The following is a 23,194-nucleotide window of genomic DNA, read 5'->3' on the forward strand; positions in this document are numbered from 1 at the left end:
TATTGTATGTGGTACTTACACTTGTATTATTGTTTTAGAATCACCTACTTCCCCTCCATCTCCGATTGTTAGCGAATCATACCCAATTTCTAGGTCGAACTCTTCGAAGTTGATCTGAATAACCTGCAATAAAACATAAGTCACTTGTATCATCGGTCCTTTGATAAGTGTAAGCATGCAGCATGGCAGAGCTCGTGATCATCAGTAGAAGCATTCATGTTGAAGCATTTATATCCGAGTCGGTCCACATAGAGTGCAGATTGTGTGTGTGTGTGTGTGTGTGTGTGTGTGTGTGTGTGTGTGTGTGTGTGTGTGTGTGTGTGTGTGTGTGTGTGTGTGTGTGTGTGTGTGTGTGTGTGCATACAGTAGGTAACATGTTAAACAATTTGACTGGAGGCAACGTTTTACAGATTTGTATAATTCCTTGGGGAAACTCTGCAGTCTGAAAGCCCCACCATCTGCCCCTGGAGGCCATTCTGTTTACACTGTACCCAAGTGGCTCAAACAGACAGCTCTACCAACTGACATTGCTGTCCTGAGCATCAATCTTATTTGTGGTATTCATTTATAAAAGCCAAGCCCTCTTAATGAAAGGCAGTGATTCAAAATGATTCTCAAGTTTTATTACCAAATAACCCGTCATCTCAATTATATGAAATTCATAACATGACTGCTCATTTCCATTACTTGCCTTTAGAGAGTGTTTCTTGAGACAGCAGAGGCAATCCAATGTAAAGAAAAACTTATGTAATGTCTTAAACATTGTTGCAAGCAGACAGCAATATGTTTGATCAATGTTGTAAAAACCTAAGACTTCCTCCTATCTCATAGTTCAGATAGCTTCATAGTGTAGCCTTCATGCTGGTACTTTTATAAATCATGCAGGAACTACCTCTAAAACTCAAATTGACAATGTCATCAACAGAAAATGGAGGACAAAAATAAAACTCAACTTGCATGAAATATGTGACTGTTTATAGAATTTGGCTTCGACAAATGCCCATGTTTATGCCATATACCCCCACAAACAAAGGACACTACAAACATCCTTTCAAGCAATATAGAAACTGACAGCATCATCTCTTCACATTACTTTAGAGCGCAAATCAAATGCTAAAAACCAAATCATGGCAGGCAAATTTAAGAATCCAAAATGTTTAATTGCCTGTCTGCATTCACCCTTGAGATATCCTCGTCAGCTGTCACTGGTCTTGATCTTTTTTCGCTTACATAGCATCACAAAAGAATTACATATTCACTGATCAAGCTGGCAGCAGCTGCTTTCAATAATAATAATCATGTCTACTGCAGAGACAGGACAATAAAGCCATGTTATCTCAACCTACACTTTGTAGATATGGATTAGTGATAAAAAAGAAAGGATGTTTTTAATCACACGAGTGTCACATCTGTTAATGACAAACATATGATGGCGGCTTGCTCATCCTTAACATCCCGTTCTCTGGCCATTGGGAGGACAATGCGTGCACAATAACCATGTATAACAGCCTCATTACAATATGCGCATACGCATAATTACCATAATAACACTAATGGACTAAGTTGCAGTGCCAAGTCAATGGCGTGTTTGCCTAGGAGAGGGCATGGCGGCACAAAGCTATGGCACTTGCCAGTCCTGAGTGAGTGTTAGTTAGTTAGTTAGTTATTGTTTATTGACTCCCTGGAATAACAATAGAGCCAGATTTGACGTAGGAAAGCAGTAATGACCATTAGGAAAACAGCTTTGACCTCTTCACTTTGGGGAAAAACTGATTTCATCCAATCAATGTATCTGTCCATTTCTGTTTTCCAAGATGAATGAAGCAAATTGCTGCCAATAGCCTCGTCTAGTGCAAGCTGAAATGCAATCCATTGCAGCGAAGTATTAATGAAGGACAGTGACAGTCAGGGACAGTGAACTTAAGTCAAAATCCATGCATATTCTATGTAACCTTTTCCCACCTTGGGAAGTCCTTGGAAAATAGATGCATACATAAATATGTATCCAGGAAGGTAATGCCTGGACACATGCTCAACACCACAGGGAGGAAGGCAGGGTATCTATACAAATTGTTTAAAGTACACATTTAATGACTTTTAAGACCTTTTGAATAGCTTTAATATGAAAAACTAATAACCATTTATTCGGCAAAAGAAATGGCCAAACTAGGCTGCAGTAAACACCATTATTGAGTTTTATTGAATTTGAATAACTGCAATATTCAGTTTCCTTTTTCCCTGCTGAAGCACAACAAAGCTCGAGCAAAATGTTCTTCTAGGTTAAAATAAGGATCACAGCCACACAAGGTTAACTACCAGTACACATCAAGCGGAGTGTAAAACATAAATACTGAAAAAGAATAAACACACTCAATTCTTCTGCCCAAAATCAAATGTAATGCCTCCCCTCCTACAATTTAAGACATTTGTATACCTTGTATATCAAAAACTCAATTTGATTTATGTAAAAAGGTTTACTCTCTAGGGGAACAGGGAAAACTAATGACGATTGTTACACTTGTTTATGAAAAACACAAGTGGAACATTTCACCACATTACTTATACTCAATACTTATACTTACTTATTTCTTCAATAAATACAAGCCAATATTTCCTCTTTATACATACCATAACAGGTACATTTTAAAAGTGTTGGTGACGTAATTATAACACATTGGGATTGTAGGTCACTGGTGTCAGATTATTATTTTCACAACCTTTTCACTTCAGTAAGCATGGCCCTCATCATGCCTCTAAACTGCAGCATCAGGTATTTGTATCTGGGAAGTAACTGCTTTATTTGTGCTGTGAAACAGATGTAAATAGGTACAACACTAAACACAAATTGTACTATACAACGTTATAGCAACTGTAACTCTGTGTGAAGAAAGAAAAGTGAAGATGAGAAAAAGGATTCGGGAGCCAAAGGCCTGCTATTGTTGGGTCCACACATGACCGACTCAACAGCAGCAGTGAGTTTTCATTAGACGTGGATTAAAAAGACTTTTCACTCAAAGAGGAACTCGGACTCTTTTGTACTACCTTGGTTGGATCGCTGGCTGCGATGATCCACACACACTGGGAGTTACTCTCATACTGGATAGGGAAATTAGACGATGTAAAAGTCCCAGAGGGTCCTTGTAGATTCGACCCACACGTTTTCACTGCAACAGTGAAAAGATAAACATGAAGACAAAGACAATTAAAAACACATCCAAGTTAAAAAACAGATTTAAAAAATCCTTGATTATTCAAAAGCATATATATTGATATAAATGTAATATATAAATTCACAACACATATGTTCAGAAGGTAGAGTAATAACTCCTGCATTGTAATACGACAGAAAGGTAATACATTGTTTGCACAAGTAGAGAGAAGGTCTATTAGCTGCATTACCATTAATCAAATTCTAAAGGTCCTCCAGGTATTATGAAACATAGAAAAACAGGCAGAGCATTTTGGAATGGAAAAGTAGAGTGATGCAGCAGAAGCTCTCATACATAATTAACAAAAATGAACTTTCCTCTATCAGCATAGAGCCTGTATCCAGAGGCACTGCCTTAATCAAACTGTTTTATTAGCTCTTCGGAAGCCTCGCTCACCCTTGCAGACGGGTCTGTGGTCGCTCCAAGCAGCAAAGACTTCTGCTACGCGCTGGCAGGTAATCGTTTTGGAACCCTGCAGAACATGGTCTTCATCACAGGTAAATTGAGCAGTTGCTGCGATGCTAAGAAGATAACAAACACCATTAACGCCTGAAAAAGCAATCAATTCCTCCAAAATGACTCCTGATGAAATAACTAATTTATTAATTATTTCATGTCATTTATTACAGGTTTACAGCGCACTGTGCATCAATACTGTATATAATATTTAGTAGATACATTTGTGAATTTCCATTTTTGCACATTAACTGATAAATACCTCAATTATGTTAATATATGAATGCTAGACATGAAATATATAGTTAAACCAAAGTTAGACTCCACTCCAGTGGAGAGTGATCTTTCTTTACATGGACAGAGAAACATGCAATCAGTTGTGCAGGGAGCTGAGAGCACATTTAACTGTGCTATTTAGAGAAGATAAAACTGATACAGGTTCCCATAACAAGATTAAATCAGGGTTTATTTGTACACAGATTGTGTTTACTCAATAGTTTGTGATAGAAATAGAATATGCTGCATGTCAAAACACTGAAATTGCATGGAGAGCATGCTGTCCCGCTCCAGAGCTTTTACACAAATCTGAGCACCGTCACTTCAGCTGCTGAAGCATCAACTCACCTGAAGTTAGAGCCCATCCGCTTGCCATTCTCTGGCTCCCCTGGGTCAGGGCAGTAATTAGACACCTGTTTGATTCCTCCTTCATTCACTGAGAGAGAAAGAGAAGAACCAAGAATGCTGTGAGAGATACTTTAATTGGCAAAGCTCCGTACTTTCAGAAAACACCCACTGCAGTGAAAAGCACTCGAGGAGTATTCTTGTCTGTTTGAACGTTCAGTGGTTGTGTCTGGTAACAACACTTGGTTCCAGGAATCACGTCAGAGTTTCCCATACATTCATTCATTTATTTGTGGGGCCGATCATTTCAACATTGACCTCCACGTATTGATTTTCTATTTTTTTGTTATTTAAAATGGGTAAAATCGTATTTGATTGAAGAGCTGCGTGCAGCACATTGATTCGCTCAAACCCCGCTTTCTCACAAGCACATTGACAACGGACCTGTCGGTGAATATCCCCTGCACTCCCTGGACACTCTGAATCAAAACATGATCATGCATGGCTTTAAGGCCAAATACCTTAATAAAATCAATCCAGAGCTCAAGAATGGTCAGTGACTTGTACACCTCGGCACACATGTGTCCAAAACTGATGCATTCAAGTTAACTCTGATAAAGAAGTCTATCTATGTTCTTAACACATCACTGTCAATCATAGAGATCTAACTCTTTAGCATAGTTAGTAAAGATAGTAAGTTAACATTAGCTTCCACCACAAATATAATCTTCTGTGGGAAACACTGCCAGCCAACACTGTCAGAGACTTTCCACTGCCAGTTATTTGGCAGCTCTGTTGTGAACACACACTTGTTTTTTGGGATATCAGAGTGAGTGCCAAGGGTAAATGCAACTCTTACCTGAGCTAGAAAAAATAGAGGGAAATATATCTGGGCCCAACAGGGACTAAGAGGATTAAATAATCTTCAACTATCAATTGCAGGAGCTACAGTAATCACTCAGTGAGACTCTGCCTACAAAATAATAGTTTAAGTATACTAGATAAAGCTTGTAGATATGCTTTCATAAAACGTATAGCCTTTACTATGGTGAGAATGTAGCGAGGTGGCTTGGAAGTTGTTCAGGGTTTCTGTGTCCTGACTTTTAACAAGCTCATCTCCCCCTCAACATTATGATCTGTAAATCAAAGACTGCATGAACTGGAAATTAAATTCATGAAATATGTAGGACTATTGTTATTGTTAAGGTTTGTTGTAATATTTGCAATAAGACATCAACCCCCCCCCCCCCACACACACAAAGACCCTTCAGTTGTAAAGCAAGAAGCTCTACCAGTATGCATTTCTTTTCTTTTATTTCTTTAAGGAAGTTCATTAGCTTTGAAGTTAATTGTTGCGGGTTATGATACCGTTATAGGTTCAGTTATATGCAATGAATCCACAAGGCATATGAAGCATGTCTTCATAATCTTTTAAGTGATATACAGTATTGTCTCGTGGAAAAGATTACTGCCTCTGCATTATTCATGTCTCCATGCAATGCCGAATCTATGACACGTAAGGTAATAAAGATTACGACCTGTTATCATTGAAATGTTTAGCACACTGTGGAGTTAGAGGGAATTGTGTTCCAGATTTATGTTAATGACGAAGCTCCGCAAGCAATTAGAATACATTCACTTCAGACTGAAGTGTGCACAAATCATCTGACAAGTGAGTGGTCACTCAACCTTGACTACTGTTGTGTGTGTAGATCACACAGTGCATGAACATAAGTCAATCGGATGTACTGCTTGAATAGTACAGAATGAGACAGAGGGGGTTTTGGCCGACTGAAACTGATCAAATTTAGCATTTTGCTGCAATATACATAACTAGGCCTGATCTAGCTGAGTGTCAGGACAGGAAGTCTGGGACAGCAGGGGAAATAGGTCATCAGAAAGAAAAAGAGACTGCACTTCAGCAAAATCTAGTACTGTAGCTTAATTCCTTCACCAAATGATGCAGCAAAAAAAAGAGACAAGAAAGAAACAAAGACCCAGAACGCAAGACCTACATAAACAAAAAATCCAAACAATGAAAACAGTTGCATAAGAAAAATAAAAGACTTACTCAAAGACAGTTTGTTAGTGTTGTCCTTTCCTGGTAATAATTTTACCCCTCTGGATTTAAGCTCTCCAGAGCTTTTCACTGGTCGAGGGCAATAGAAAGAGTTCATTAGATAAAAGAAGTTACAGTATTAGATGTGAGAAGATACAGTACAAGTGTTTCTTTCTCTGGATAATACTTGTTCGTATGAAGAACATCAAAACGTAATTGCTACTGGTGTGCATCCTTTTTCAAAAGAAATGAGTCCAACGGCTCTGATGCATTCCTAAGGGCTGCCCTGGCAATTCTATAAAACCTAAATTACTTTCTCATGTGTGCTCGTTTATATAACTCAAACATATTAAACAGTGGATGGAAATTGATTGGTGAGAGCAGAATAAATGGTTAGAGCTTGTAGGGGTGAAATACTACGCAGAATCAACGAGCAGCCCAAGGACTGCAATGCTACATCTTAAGACATCTAATTAAACACAGTAGGGGCCAGATCGCACACAAAAGCCAGGTGACACAAGCTGCTGTTATGTTGAAGTATCAACAGAATAGCCAAAAGCAATGAATAAAAACAAGGCAATTTGAATTGGAAAACATTGGGACGATGCATCTCCTCTGAACTGCACCGTTGGTCAAATGGTTCATTCAACCGGATATAAACACGATGCTCAAGAGCATTAATGAAACCACTCAGTGTCCGTTTGTGCTTAAAAAAGATCTGCCCTTCACATCATAAATAACAAACGCATATATATATATAAATTGCTTTACGACTGCACAACAATGCACTGCAACAGATGACAAATGAGATTTTCTATCTATTGATTTTACAGTCTTCATTTACAATGAGTTGCCACACATGCATTTTACTGAAGTTTTTAAAGAGCTGTTTATTGTGAAGTTGCAGGTTTCATATCTGGCTTGGGGCCGGGCTTAATGCCTTTTTAGGACAGTATATGCAACACATGCAGTAACTTTAAAGTCATGCCAGAGAACAATGTCAGGGTATTGGATTATCGAGCTGCTTGAGCTGAGTTTTTATAAGAGGAAAGTATATACAGTATTTATCTCTCAAATGTTTTGATTAACAAGGCTCTTTGAAGTCAATGGTTTAAAGCAGAGAAGCCCGTAATGTCCTCTACAGAGAGGGTATTAACCATACTCTTTAATATTCCGTTAATAAAAGATCAAAAACATGTGTTGTAATTACAGTGTGTTTTTGTTACGATGAACCCTTTGCATTTAAATAGGGGTCCTCTATTACCATGTGCAAATGAAGTAATCATGTCTTACCTTGATACTGGGCCCTGAAGCCTTTGTGGCGGTGATTGCTTTCTGTCACAAAGTGCAGCCGGAGCCAGTTTCTGTTGCTGATGATGGGTGCTGGAATATTCATTCCAGTTATCCTAAGTGCAAAGAGTCACAAAGAAAAGAAAACACATGTCATCTGTTTTAACTTTAATTCAACTGCGTAGCTTTCTTGTCACTAGCATCTTTGCATCGCCATTATTACCTAAAACAAAAACAGGTAATTGGGTAAAATTAAGAAACCATTAATGGAAACCTTGAAGATTAAGACTTTACAAGAATTAGGAGATAACTCATACATTTCTTCAGTACATTATGTCAGGAAAGAATAGAAAATGGTGCCCTTAAAATTAAGACAAGGCCTTAAACCTGCAAGTTATTATTTTGGTCTGTGCTCTTACAGTATATGCACAAATGAGCGTGTTTGGTAAAGAAATGGAAAGACAAATAGTAACATAAGTGTGTTTTATCTACGTGCAGACATGCACATCTTTGTCAAAACTTGTCTGTGTGACTCAAGTCTGTGTGTTCCGACTACATCTGTCTTACGGTCTTGTACTGGTGTTTTAGATCAGAAGCATTATTCAGCGTGTGGCCGCAGCATTCCCTCTTTAATTGTGGAGATTTAAAGCTGCCAGGCGTCTTCTCGTTTGTCTGGCTGACCAGCTCTGGCTTTTTTTCTGCCTTGCAATCCCTGCACCACACCCCGTCATACCACAGAGATGATAATGCAGTTTAGCCCTGTGTTCCCAAATTGGCTCAGTGGATGAAAAAAACAATGTGTTAACTTGTTATTTTGTCTGTGTGTATGTGTGTGTAAAGGTGTGTGTAGTAGTGTTAAAGGTTTGTTTTTCTATGTAATTTATTTGGCATATACTGAGAGTCACCAAGAGGCAGGCAGACATATATATATATATAAATAAAAAGAGAGATATGAAAGTGGCAGTGAGTGAAAGAGGATAAGTGTAGAGCATGACTTTTTCCCTTGGTGACCATTGCAGATATAATAAATACATTTGATTTCTCCTTATCTTGATTACACCACATGTTCCTGCTGTTTAAATACTAACTAGCCAAAATTCCTTCAGAGAGAAAGAATTACAGACAGATTATGGGCTGTTTTTGTTTTTATTTTTGAATACTGATACTTTTAATACAAGTAATCCATCACAAGGGGAGATGACAGTTCCTGGTTAAGAGTTAGAAGGTAATTGATTTTCACACAAAGGTTGACCTTTTCTCTCATTGCGTGAATGATAAAATGCTAATGACAACAATAAACGGGCAGAATAAAAAAAGAGCAGCCTTCAGGTAGCAGGACTATTTAGAACAAACTGCCTCCATGTTTCCTGTAGTGCAAGCAGCAAATTATCACAAGATTTCGGCTAGAAGTCTAAAAGAAAATGGATAGTGACAATAAAACTGTAACCATCTAGAAGTTACATGGACGCTCCAGGCAGAACAGGAGTGATCTTACAAATGTAGGACCAGCAGAGGTGAATATACTGTTTTCACTGCAGCAAAGTATGGCAGAGGAAGTGAAACATGATCTGCCATCAACATTAAATAAAGGCTTAATGACACCTTACAGAGGATATGCTCCGATGGGCACATTTGCATCTATGTGCAGCAAACCAGTCAGTCTGCATGAAGAAAATCTCCCTGCTACATAAAGCAAGACAAGTACAAAGTGAAAAAATATGCAATGATATCGTTACGAGGACGCCCGGTTTGCACATATACCCAAATTAACAAAAATGTGGTCATATGCTGGAGGCAGAGAGGGAAAACTTACAACCTCTGATGTGATCTGAGAAATGAATGTCTTGCGTGCGAGATAATTCTAATGCCTCTCAAGATGTCCTTATGTGTCCAGGCTGTGATTTTAACAGCAGCAGAAAGGTTATGCAAATTAATTTCAGGGCTACTTCACAGAACGACTATGCTCGTCACTGGTACACGTCAATGTAACTGTCATGGAAACAAATAAATGACTTGTGGATATTGGGTTGCCTGGAGTCCTTAAAACAGAGAACAGCGAGTGAGTGTTGCCTACTGTTTTCTTATTGCATCTCCTCCAGTGCATATTGAGTGACAAAAGATGGGAAAGTCCAATTGGAAAAATGGATTCCTCTCATAATGCACCACTCCATCTCTGCAGACTCACTCAGGCTGTCCATTTGTTCCTTTATAGATACAGTATGTAATAAGGCTTTTCAGAGATTACTTCCTGGCGCGAGTGCAGTGTTTGTATGTGCTTGGTTGATCAACATTTTAGCATGCTTCATATCATTGATTTGGGGCGTCTCAAGGACTAGTGGTAGATTCTGGCATCGGTATGTGAGGCACATTGGAGAGTTCCCAGAAAATTCTCTAACTAAAATAGGCCTGATTTGATAGGATTAGGGGTTAAAGGGAGCATGGCAATCTCATCAAAATACTAACGTAACGAGTCCCAATGTGCAGGTACTGTGGCCAAATGTGGCCAGAATGATAGATTGAAATCTCTGGTGTCTCTACTTAGTCTCAAGTTACTCCCTCATCAGAGACAGTTCAGGCGATGTACTTATACAGTTTGGTGCCTGTCTGCCAGTAGATTGACTTCTGAGAACAGTAAGCCAGTCACTGTATTCCCTGTAGCTCCTTACAATAATTGCCCTGGTGGAATACGTGGGTCAACGATAAATTCACCTTCCGTCAATCAAACATTGCATTCTTCACAGTCAGACTGCCGTAGAGGACAACAGCTTTTGGAGACATTTTGGTGGGTTATATTTTGCCTGGGAAGATCAATAATAAATCCCAGTTAGAAGAAATTGAATCTAATACACATGGTTAGCTGCAGGGCACCTCTTGCTCTCAACCTGCTTTGAATATTGCAATTTTCCTCTGACAACCATTTAGCCACTCTGTTGGAATAGGTTTGTTCATATTCAGTGAACCAAACAAATATTGCCAGATTGCGTGGTGAAATAGGAAATCTATTCTTTAATCTCAGTTTTATTAGCATGTTTACAACATGCAAAGTCAATGTTACAGTACCCAATGAGAGATAAGATGCAGAGAAACTGGATGATTGAAAGGCAGAAAGGTGTATATGGAGAGAAAAGCATCAAGAAATCGAACATAACATTTCCTGATCACATTTCATAGTATAAGCAAAAAGGTGTATCTAATGTCCACAAAGATTTTTTGTTCTGTGCCCATATTTGAAATAATGAGTGACGTGTAATCTATAGCTTGTTGTTTTTGCCCTTTGTGAACAGGGCTGTACAATCATATTAAAGGTCAGAAGAATAACAAAAAACGGTTTTCCTCAGTCGAGCCAGACTCCAAAGTTGGCTTTTGTCAAAAAGAAAATGATTTCTTTTGTCTATTTTCAGGATGATTGATGTGTAGCCTCACATCAACCTTGCCCAGCGTCACGACAATGGGATCAATAAAGTCATTTGCAGAGATCTGATAGAAGTCTTCAATTGATAAAAGGATCAAAGTTGCTAAGAGGTGTCAGCAAAACATATCTTCTGCCCTATAGTCCTCAACTATCAAGAGTTGGTTTTTAGCATTAGTCATCATCTATCTTCCTCTTCAGGAAATTGGCTAGCATGTTTTCTTGTAATTACATAGGTGTTGATCTCATTAATTATTATTCTCATCATCATCATTTGTATTGTTATTATTTGCCAATCCTGTTCTCCAGTACTGAAGTTAATTATTCTTTCAGGGATCGTGGTTTCTCTCATTTACAATTACTTTCTTGCTTTCATAGTTTTACTCATGTTTATCCCTTGCTAACAATCTGTAATACAGGTTAAGAGAGGATAACAAGTTAAGTTGGGTCACACATTAAGTCCATTTGCCTGAAAAAGGCAAAGAGGAGATGTTAAATCTGTCCGACTTTGAGGTTCCAGGCTGTCAATCATCGTTAAGCAGCTCTAAACCTCAAGGGTACATTGACAGTTTTCTTGTCTCTGCCTGCAGCTGCTGCTGCTGCTATATGTTAGGACGCTTGAAAGTTTAGCTGTCCATTGGCCTTGTACACAGTCAGAGACTCATAAAAGGAGAGGAAGCGAGAGCAATGAATTTTATGTGCATGCAAGAATTGCTCGCTCTGAATCGTGTTTGTTTGCTTGTCTGTTTGTTAACCTGGCTAAGTTGAAGCCCTCTCTAAACTTGTGGCCCCGCTACACTCAAGCTCACCGAGTCCCATTTGGACAGTAGGGCTTAAAACCAGAACTGACATTTGGTGACATACAAAAACATCTCGGAGATTCAAAGCATTCAAGTGATGCATGATGACCGCTCACAAGACAAACAAAGGGGCTGCCTGTTAAACTGTAACCGAGTGATAAATTAACACCGTACATCTTTTTTTATCCTCTCCTTGGACACTGAACTGCAAAAACACTTAGCTGAAGCTGTCAGTTCACTCTTTAGGGTTATGACTTCACGGAAGTTATTGCTTATCTTTTTTAAAGATAAGAGAGACTTAGGAATAGACGATAATATTTTCAAGCACTGGTCCCACGACGCACAAAGCCCCTAAATTTGATGGCCAAAGTACATTTTTGGTGGCCCAAATGTGAACTTGTGTGTAAAAACAATACAGGAAAGGTCATCTTGTACTAATTGTTATGTTTTTGCTGTGGGCTGCAATTCTTGTATGAAAGGTGCTATACAAATAAAGCTTATTATTATTATTATTATTATTATTATTATTATTATTTAATGCAACTTAACACAGCTTTCCTTAACTGTGACACTTTAATTAATTAAAACAAAGGCATTAGTAGAATGAAAATGTATGATAATTTATTTTAAAAACGTTGTTCTCTCTCAGTTTTAGTTCACAAAACATACAATGTATTTGTCTTTTGGTAGAAAATTAAAAGGGGTCATAATTTCCTCGTTTCCAAACACTAAATTATATTAAACAATACAGATGTTTCTGTTAGTTGTTAGAGCTGTTAGCTCCTATTCCTGCTAATGGAAACAAATAATAATACATTGTTTGATTTGAGTATTTATAGATGATTTTAGTCGCAGGGAAGTAACCTGCTCAGTATATCTCGTGTTTCGTAGTTGTCTGGATGGTAACCCATGATTCACAAAACTCTCGTGAGATGGTTAAGCATGGTTAAGTTAGGCATTGACCACGAATGGTTAAGATTAGTACAGGTCGTCGGGCAGCGAGTCAAACAAGAGTTTTTTCAAATGTATGGTTAACATTTAGACGCGATTCGTATCGTTATTGGTCCCAAGGTTTAATGTGAACGTGACATGTCGGGAGCAGAAGGCTGTTTGTTTACTTTCTTCTCTGTAAAACAGCAGTGCGTTGGCCAGTAAGTATTTTGAAAGACATTTGTTTTTTATCATTATTCACAGCTCTCATTATGCAACAACAGTCTCTCAAACGTGTGAAGATATTTCATGCCCAAAGGATTAACTAATAAAAAATACTAATACAATTTATGTAAATAATTAACCAAAAGCAGGAGACACAAAACACAAATCATTCACCGATGGGGCTCTGAGGGACATTGATGTCAGTGAAAGAGGTAATTGTGGAGCCTTTATACCTAAGAGAAGAGGATTACCTGATGGTCTGTCAAAACACATCAGCGCCATCCCATATCAGCTTCCTGTCAAATTCTTAAGCAACGTCAACATACAATACTTAGCAGTCATCACCAGACTCAGAGCACCTCTCCTTTTGACTCTCTGTCCCTCACTGACACAGTGTCTGCCTCTCTTTCTCTCCCGCTGACTCCGGGTGACAACTCTCAGGGACAACAAAGCTTGTAGCTCAGTGATTGATTAGAACTTATTTCAGCCAATTATAATTAATGCCCGGCAGGATCATATAAACCTGGCAAATGCTCCCATTCACTCAGGACATTGAAGAGATGGATAACATTAGCCTCAAGGATGGGGGTCAAACCCATTTCATATTTCCTTGTTTCAGTTGCCTTCTACATCAAGCCTATACAGAAATCCATGAAGTGTCTAAAGGCTGCTTTTTAAACAAAACTCTGTCGAAGATTTATTAGTCATGTGCACTTTAATTAGAATTATCAAGCAGGGAGTCACGTACTCTCTCTGTGAATTAATTAAATTCATTTAGAGCCACAAAGCATAATTAAAACGTATATTTTGCACACAACTGTCATTAAGGTACATTTGCATGCCAGCTGGCCTTTTCCCTTAAGTTTTCGATACATGTGGCTGATTTTAATGTGCTGCTATAAAATATTACATCGTAGTGCTCAACAATACGCGGAACGTTTGTTATTTTGAAAGCTTCAAGATCACAGCGAGAAGGCCTCGTTATTCCAAGAGCTAAGACACAATCCTATGGCAATACAGCCTTCTCTTATCAAGCCCCCACCTCTGTTTGAAATGAATGTAGAGCTGCCGATACAGTAGCCAGCTCTCTTGTGATCTTTAATTCTAGACTCAACTTATTTATTCTCTTTATGAGTGTCCATAACCTTTTATCCAGTCTCTATAGTGCACAGAAATGACTCAGATAGGTAAATAAATGATATTCCTGAACTGAATGTGATGTTATTATCGGATAATAATCTCTTTGTAATAGTTTAGGATATTATCTACTACAACATAATGTGCATTTTTGTGAATTGCCTATTTCAAATCCACAGATGTTCAGTGCAGCGCCAGCATTAAAAGAGATGGGGGATCTCTTCTTCTTTTTTCTTCCAATACGCTTACTATTGGGGAGTTCTTTCGTATATTTAGAGTCTGGTCTAGGGTTGGAAGTGCAAGTGTGTGCCTGTAAAGCCCATGAAACACTATGTTCTATTGGGCTACACAAATAAACATGACTTTACTGCTTACTTTATTGGAACAAAGTCAAAACTGGATTACAAAATGCCTACATTAGGTTTGTCAAGCGTGTTTTCCAACAGAATAAAAGCCATGATTTAACAGTTTTAACTATCGCAGAGAATTTAGTAGACATTATCTCTCAACGTACAATCTCCACTTTAAACTCGTCTCACCTTTTTGTTAACACCTTATCATCAATATACAAACACACACACCCAAACATTCACATACACAACTCCTGTCACAGCAGAACTGTTAATCTAACAACTGAGTGTTCGTCTGATTAAACACCCACACTCTTAGTCACAGCTCAACTCACCAGATGGTTGCCGGTTCAGATCCCTCTACTTCCAGAAAATCCGACTTCTCCATTTGAAATTCAGTGAAAACCAGGGAGATGGTGTCCCCTGGTTCTGCCAGAATGGTCCACTTACACTCCCCACTGCTGCCCAGGCCTCCAGCAGCTCCACCAGCACCAGGGGAGGCACCGCTGGGGGAATCGAAGCTGGAGATGAGCCCGCTGGAGCCCCTCAGGGTGCCACCGCACGTGTCCTCCGCTGTCAGTCACCAAAGAGAAAAGCAAAAAGGGTTATTCAGAACTCAAAGTTCAAAAAGGAGTGGCTTCAGGCATAAAACATTCATAACTATCCCCTCAGATAAATGCAAACCAGAGAAAGACCAAAGTGGAAGCTGACGTTAGAGCTAGAGGCCATTTAGACACAGAATTGTATTCATTTTTCACACATCCACACTTCATAGTCCAGTATCTACGGCTAATTCCAGCACTATTCTAGGATTGCTAACAATAAGAAACATAAGATTAAAAAGTTATGTTCTCTTCACACTGTCAAGAATGTGTCAAGGGACAATGGGCAGAACTATTTAACAAATAATTGTGTTCTAATTCTCTGTTTCCTCCAGTGTAGTTCGTGGGAGGAAAAGTCCTAAATATTTATTTCGTGCATTTCGTCTCTTTCCCCCGTTCCTGTCTCCTCCCTCCCTTAATTCATCATTGTGTCCTCCAAGCCCCCTCATGTTTAAAGGAAACAAACAAATGGTGATAAACAGGGCTTATAATGCTGTGAAATTGTATATTTTCTCTTCAATGTGGGAAGCATGGCACGTCAGTTGAATGTTAATGCACTCTACCATAACAGTGGCTTGCTCTCTTTCACTCCACATCCCTTTTCCCTTCTCTCCCCCACCCTTTCTAATATCTCTCAATCTCTCTCTCTCTCCATTCCTCTTCTCCGAGCCCTCTCAGATCTTTCTACTATTAGTCACCACCCTCCCCTCTACCCCTGTATCCGTTTTTTCTCCCTAAAGAATTCTAATGATGGCAGGGCTTTCACAGTTTTCACATCATTTAAGACTAATATGTGACACTCAGCTGTTCCAGCTGAAACCTTTGATGGCTCAGCGCTCCACTCAGGGCTGTCAGAGCTGCCAGCCTTGGAACATTCCTGTATGCTGCATTACATGATTGGTCAAGGAACAAGGAAGCGGGTGTATGAAATTCAAAAGAAGATTAAGAAAGAGGGGGAGAAGATGGGAGAGCAGGAGCTACTAGTTAGCTTGATCCATGTCCTTTGACACATTAGCTGCAGCATAGCAACTGATCAAAGTCTTCATAGGAAGGGCAGAGATGGCATTGATACTGTGTGAGACATCAATGATGTCCACGCATATAGGATTCATACCAAGGAGCTGACTCATTTGCAGACTACACCAAGGGTAGGCTTTAATTTGGTGAATGCCTACAGCCTTGTAGCAACAAAGGCATATGACAAAGTGTAAGAGACAAATGATATATCATCGATGCTTTTAAGATGGCATTCCAAAGAGTGCCCGGCAGATTTGTAGAGTAATTGGCTATAGGCTGAAATCAAACCGATATTTAAGAGCTGACCATTTAAGTGCTGACCAAAGTGCAATAACACTTTTTAACCTTGATGACAGACAGGGAGCCAGGGTAAAGTGTCCTCATGGGCATCAAGGCAAAGAGAGCAAAAAATGTGCTGGAGAAGTGTTAGATAATGAGAGGGGGGTGTAGGAGGGGAGATAGAAGACACAAAAATAAGTGGGAAGAGACAAGTGGAGAGCAAATCAAGAGCGAAAGAAAAAAGACAGAAGGGATACAGTAAAAAATGAGAGACAGATTGGGATTTTGCAAGAGATAAAATGTGATGGGAAGTGAAAAATAAATACAATGTCAGGAAAGTTCTGCAGACAAGCCTAAAAACAAACCTCTTTGCAGTCCAGACCCCCCCCCCCCCCCCCCCTCATATACAGCGATAGTGACTTGCCTCGGACCCTCACGTACATGTCCTAAACTCCTACAACTCATTCAGATCAGAAATCACCCTCTCCTCCCCCGCTCGTGCTTTGATAATACCAGAATTAAGATTCTGATACAAAGTTAAAAACAAAATCAAATTTTAAGCTTATATTGTATACATCTTAAAATATAATATCAGCTTTTATATGAAATGGCCATGATTTTAATTTTTATTTGTATTCTTATTTGTAATGGCGGGGGGGCAGATGGGTAATGTATGTCATGTCTTTTTAAGCTAATGGATGCCTAAATTTCCCTCAGGATTAATAAAGTATCTATCCATCATGATTATGTTTTATTGTATTCAATATTGAATTTAACCATTTATAATAATAAGTACTACAATTTTGGTGCTTATCAGTAGGTGCTCCTGTCAAACAGTATTACAGTTCAAACACGATACAATTCAAAATTCTACTACGCTTTTACAGCATCTTTAAGCAAAGGAAATCCTCATTCAATACTGGTGACATGGCAACAAACAGCTGAATCAGCTGGAATTTGGCAGCCAAAGGCATCATCAAAACAGCCTTAATGATGCATCTGATACAACGGCCCTGCAATAAATCTGACCTTCATGAAGGTTTTAATGTTTAGCTGCACGTCTTATGAAGGTAGGATTTGTTAGAGACTGCATTAGTTTTAGCTAGGCGTACAAAACTGCATAATACCTATTTGGTGGTAATCGTACGGTCTCAATAGCTAACCTTATAACGATATTATATAGTGAACTGTCATTTGCTGAAATCAAATGCAAGTGTAATAAATGAATGATTTACAAATGACAATGATTTGCACGTTAAAGTATTTGGTGATGAAGTGTTTTGAACATGTACATCACTCCTGACCCCATGCCTTTTATCTCATTCCATTATAGGCTAAGACGTTATGATCATTTAGTTTGCCGGCCACTTTGGCATTTACACTATCGACCAAACAGTTCAAATAAAATGTTGACTTTAATTTGGATCCCCACTAATCATGATTGAAGTTAGGTGAAAACAAAGTGCAGGTTGTGCATGCTGCATGCTGTGAACCTTAGGGTTGGGTATCGTTTGGATTTTAACGATTACGGTTCTTAACGGATCTTCTTTTCTAATCTTTGAGTCGGTCAAAACAAGTCACCATGCTGTTCTGCCCGAGTCTGTCTCACAGTGCCGGGGATAAGTACAGCGCCGCATGAAGACAGACAGGCAGGCTTGTTGAGCGCCACCCAATCCAGAGAGAGCGCCATCATGTGGGTTTAGGAACCAATAAGCAGAACCAAAGTTCTCTTCTTTTTTTGGGTACCTGGCATTTTGGATTTGAGTTCTTACTTGGAACCAGAGTTTCGGTTCCCAACCCTAGTGACACTGTTTTTTATGTGATAACTACAAGGGTGTCGCTTCTTCTTCTAAAAAGAATGTCCATCAGACCAAATAATTGATGAAATCTGAAATCCTTCAATATTTACTAAATAGTCTATGTCTGTGTCCACCAGAGAGTTGTATGAGTTGAACAAAGAAAATTATATTTACTATGTCTTTGGAGTATTTCTTCCTTGCCAAGAAGGATCATCAATCATACAGAGTGCAAGCAGTCTGCGTGAGGAAGAACCCCGATACAAGTGTGTTCATGTATTTTACAGACAATAATGAGAAGATTGCCACAGTTGGCCCACAAAGACAGAGAGTAGAGAAGGGGGTGTGTGGAGAGTTCACACAGTTGCAGTTGTTAGATTCACAAAATCAAACAGTGAGTACAGAGGGGAGAGGAGAAAGATTCACCCATTTGGGATAAACACAGAAGAATATGGTGGGAAGAAACAAAGTTACAGAGATATGCTGGGACAGACAGAAGTTCATTGAGCCAAGTATTAAACAATAAGAATTTAACATGGACATATGAAATTTTCCATTACAAAATATTTAAAACTTAAGAAATACAAAACAAGTCTAACTGGACAGATTCAAATAATTGAAAAGAAAATTATTAGAAGCCACAAAAAGAAGCAAGAGAATCAGGACATTTTAACATGGAATCAAACAAACTACTGCACGCTACCTTTGAAACGGTCCATGGTGTGATAAACAGTAAATGGATTACAGTCTAAAGCAACAGCTGACAATGAATAATAGAAAATGAATCAAGACCAAACATGCATATTATACAAGCTCAAATGTTAATAGTCAAGAGAAAAGTATTTACTAAAAGAGTAAAGAAAGATGTTGTACATCCCAAGGGTCTTCCAACTCTAAACGCTTTCTTCAAACTACCCTTCAGTGTTGGAAGCTGTAACTGAATTTCTATATGTAGTTACAATATGAAAGATACATTGGCACATTTTCGTATTGTTAAATGTGAAAGAAATAGAACTAGCACAATTATCCAAGAATGTGCAGGGCATCTGCTAGGGCCTAGGGGCGTTGTGCGATGAAACTTGATGTATAAATCAATCAAATATCAACGCACAGCAGTAATACTCAGCACTGATAAGAGTAAATTAAGTTAGGCCAAGAGGTGCATGCAGACAGTGAGCAGAAATCGCAGGCTGCCATCCAGCACTGTTTATGTTCTAGTTCTGACTTGAAGGCACAGAGGACACAACGTTGCCACTGTGGCAAATGATGCCACTGACATAATCATAAAAAATAAAAATAAAAGACAATGAAAAGGCTCTCACAAGCCATAAACAAAAATGAAAGCCTTATTCTGTTCCTCAGATCTTTGTACACCAGAATAGGATGCTAAAACAAATCAAAAATAACTCCTTTATAGTTTTCTTTGAAGTGGTTTCCATGATATCAGACTTGCTCTCTGATCATCCTTAAATACCGTTCAACTCTGGTGGTGGCAGCAAGAAACCATGTGCAAAAGGGTGAGTGACAGGTAAAAAGGTACCGTTGTGTGACGAAAAATAGTAAACCTTACGGTGGTAACTGCTCACAGTCTGCAAACAACTTTAGAGCAACGTTTGGTCAAACTACTAAAGTAGTCATTCTCTGGTGTGTGTGTGTGCTATGGAATAATCACCAATATTTCAGCACAGGGCTTCCTCAAAGGCACCGGATAGATTTCCACAACCACGTTTAGTGATAAATAACCTCACTTATAACTCATTAATGTGTCTACAGTTGTAGCCAATTAAAGTGCACAGGAAAATTGGCTAGATGCTTGGGAGCAATTCATTATTGTACAGAAGTACCATGACAGGTTTCTTAGCCATTTCTTTAAGAAGCATCCATGCATGGTACTGTAAATCATGAACCGGCAAACTGCCGTCAGAGGCTCAAAGAAATGCTTTGCAGCTTGAGAATTTTAAATGTCTTCAACTGGATAATGCCTAACAGGTTCCTTATATTCACATGCAGCGTTTCAATGGGATGCATGGCAGCATTTCAGGTGCAGTGTGCCAACAAGGTTTAGTGACATAAAGAAGCACGGAATGCTGGGCAATATGTTCCTTAGCAAATCATTACAGCATGCTCTGGATTTAAAGACGAAGGAGGATCTGTCCCTTTTTAAAACGGTGGCAGAGTAAAAAAAAGAAAGATGGTGGTGAGGATTAGGTCTGCTTCAGCTGAGCTCATTTACATCCCCAGCATCGGCAATCTAATGCCACTTGAGGAGGGATTAAGCCTCTCTCCCCTTGACTTTGATCAGATATACAACACTTGTCTTTCTACTAAGAAATATTCACCCCCAAGGATAGAAGGGAAGGAGCTCATGTATAATTGTATACACTACCTTAGGTTTTTCTTTTGTAATAATCCCCATGTTAATGCTAGGCAGTGACTAGGTCTACAGTAAGTCCCTCATTTGTCATGTTTAACATCGATAGGGTTGAGGAGCAGTAAAGGGATCTGAAATTGGTGCAGGGATGCAATTCATATTGCATCATGCATATTGTTGGGGGTCATTTCATTACAGTGACCATTTTCTGTCATTTTAGATTTTAATTGAATAATGAGAGAAGAGGACATCGATTTAATGGGCAACATGGCACCACAAAATGGTTTGGGTAAGGGATTTGGTCATTTTTGTTTAATTAAAGAAATGATCCTCACATTCTTATTCTTCTGATTTCTGGCATATTATTTCACTTATAGGTTATTGAGCTGTGGAGGAAACTAGGCACTCACTTGCACTAAAAGTCAAATTTTCATATTTGAATTCTCAATTGCAGTAGCAGAGAGCATAAAAAGGCAGTGCAGAGAGAACTGCCTGTTTGTCCCAGTCACATTACCAGACATGGAAATGTTTTAAAAGCAGGGTTTTTCTGTGGCCTAATTCTCTTATTCTGTTGGACGTTGGCTGGCAGCAAGAATGACAGTGTATCAATAGACCATATTCTCATGTTACCACGATGTCCCCGTTTGCTGTCTCGCTGCCTGGTTTAATGAATGTCCAGAGACAATTTAGATGGAAGGAATCTAAATGGGCTCCTGGGAGGGGCAGAAGCAACTCATGATTAGAATATCCATTAATTCGACATCTCACTGCCTTTCTGCTTGAAGTGGATGCTGTCTTTTTTTATGTCAGTCTTTCAGTCTCTTTGAGTCTACACTTATAACATCCCTCCACTTGGATCTACTTACCTCTCTCAACCTTTAAAGCTCCATTGTTGGCTTTCTACTCTGTCCAGCAAATATTCCTCTGATCTGATAATTCCACTGTTTAGTAATGACGTTTATTATTGTTAAGAATTGGCTTCACTATCCTGCTTTAAACAGTGTTTGTAATGGAAATTGGTATCGTATGTCTCCTTGCACTTTTCTCTTTTTCCTTCTCTATGCCTCTGTCTTTCTGTCAGCCGTGCGCACAAACGTTTGACAAACATGGCCGGACTTTGGAAGTTGGATGAGGATGGAGAAGAGAACTGGGAGAAAGATGAAAGAGAGAGGGAGGGAGATAGTAGCAAAAGGAGGTGACTGGTTGAGAGACTGAGGTGTTCGGAGACCGGGGGGACGATGGATTAGGGAGAGATTTAGTGTTGCTGTGTGTTTAATGTGAAACAATGGGTGATGAGTAGAAAGGGCAGGATCTCTAAGGAAATAAGATCAAAGGACCATCTGCCCATATACAGGAGCCGCACTGTTTTTAGTCGAGGGAGAGAGTGGCAGTGCCCAGGCCTGAAAAGGAGTGATGTTTCTGGCCCGTGGCAATAGAGGCTAACACAATCCATAAATAGAGAGGAACCATTCATCTGCAGCTTTATGTTTCCACCAAGCTTGCCATTTCCCAAACATATGCTGAGCCATTTTCTTTTGCTGTGCCTTACACTGTAGGATGAGTTGGCATGAACACATTTTGCTCTGCTGACTTTGGGATTTATTAGGCCTGTATATTAAGATGGTAGGGGGAGATCTCAATGTCGGATGAGACTTTTTCAGTATACTACAATAAGTAAACACAAGAACAGGCTATTGTGTTACATTGGATGGAAATGATCCGTATATGTGAATGGCTTTCAATCCTTCTCCTTAAAAAGGTTCAATGTGTAATTCTGAGCCACCTGCTCCAAAGACATAGGGGGCAGCATTTCCCCTCTAAACTGGGTCTATACAACAACATGTTTATATTTTAGTTGCAGTAGTTTGGCATTTTTATTGTATTATAATTTATTCTTTATATTCTGTATTGGATTTACTCGCAATATTACACCAAACTGCAGAAACTCTGAGAGCTGGTCCAAATACACGGCTATCTTCTTCACGTGTCGCTGATCCATCTGTGATTACTGGGGCACTAATGTTAACCGGGGCTGTAGTCCGTGTAACTACATGTTAGTTTGAAAACGACCACATATTCTCATCTTCCCAGTGGCGGCACAGCCAGGAGAGCAGCCCGCCGGGGGAGGAGAGAGGTCGGACCACCTCAGTCACAGCGGGCGGGTGGACCTGTGTAACTGAAGCAACACAGACCTTGCAGTTCTCCGGTGCTGTGGCTGAACTTGAGCTAACTGCTTCCAGTGATTGGAGTTCAAAAACTTGCAGAGTCACAATAGCATCGTAACAGATGACTTACCATAGACTGTATACAAGAAGTGGCTGTAGTCAGTGCAACATCATTGGCTTGTGCGCTACAGATTTAAATCCTCAGGTTTGCCATTTTGGCTGTCAAAATCCAGTTTGGAACCAGAAGTGATCCCAGGGGGGTACAACAAAACAAGACATTTTTAGGTGTCCAAATTGTTTAAATAAGTTTCATGAAGTGAAAACACACCGCATTAAAGTCCTACGAAGACGAAAACACCCAAAATCAGAGGACTTGAAACTAGCGATTCCGAACATTAACACGTCAGGAAAATGTTTACTGAGCTAATAAATCAAATTAGAAATAAGGTCATTTTCTAATTTACTTGTATAGAACCGG

General features: G+C 39.2%; 1 protein-coding gene across 1 annotated transcript in view; it reads right to left on the reverse strand.

The window, feature by feature from the left end:
• LOC115021174 (CUB and sushi domain-containing protein 3-like) overlaps nucleotides 1-23,194 on the reverse strand; it is a 205,022-nt gene that overhangs the window by 140,711 nt on the left and 41,117 nt on the right. The window contains 7 exon segments of the mRNA XM_029451384.1: nucleotides 20-123; nucleotides 3,043-3,164; nucleotides 3,606-3,730; nucleotides 4,290-4,377; nucleotides 6,358-6,435; nucleotides 7,639-7,751; nucleotides 14,822-15,059. Coding sequence (XP_029307244.1) covers nucleotides 20-123; nucleotides 3,043-3,164; nucleotides 3,606-3,730; nucleotides 4,290-4,377; nucleotides 6,358-6,435; nucleotides 7,639-7,751; nucleotides 14,822-15,059 — 868 coding nt within the window.

The sequence above is a fragment of the Cottoperca gobio genome, chromosome 16, assembly GCF_900634415.1.
Source record: "Cottoperca gobio chromosome 16, fCotGob3.1, whole genome shotgun sequence".
NCBI classification, from domain to species: Eukaryota; Metazoa; Chordata; class Actinopteri; order Perciformes; family Bovichtidae; genus Cottoperca; species Cottoperca gobio.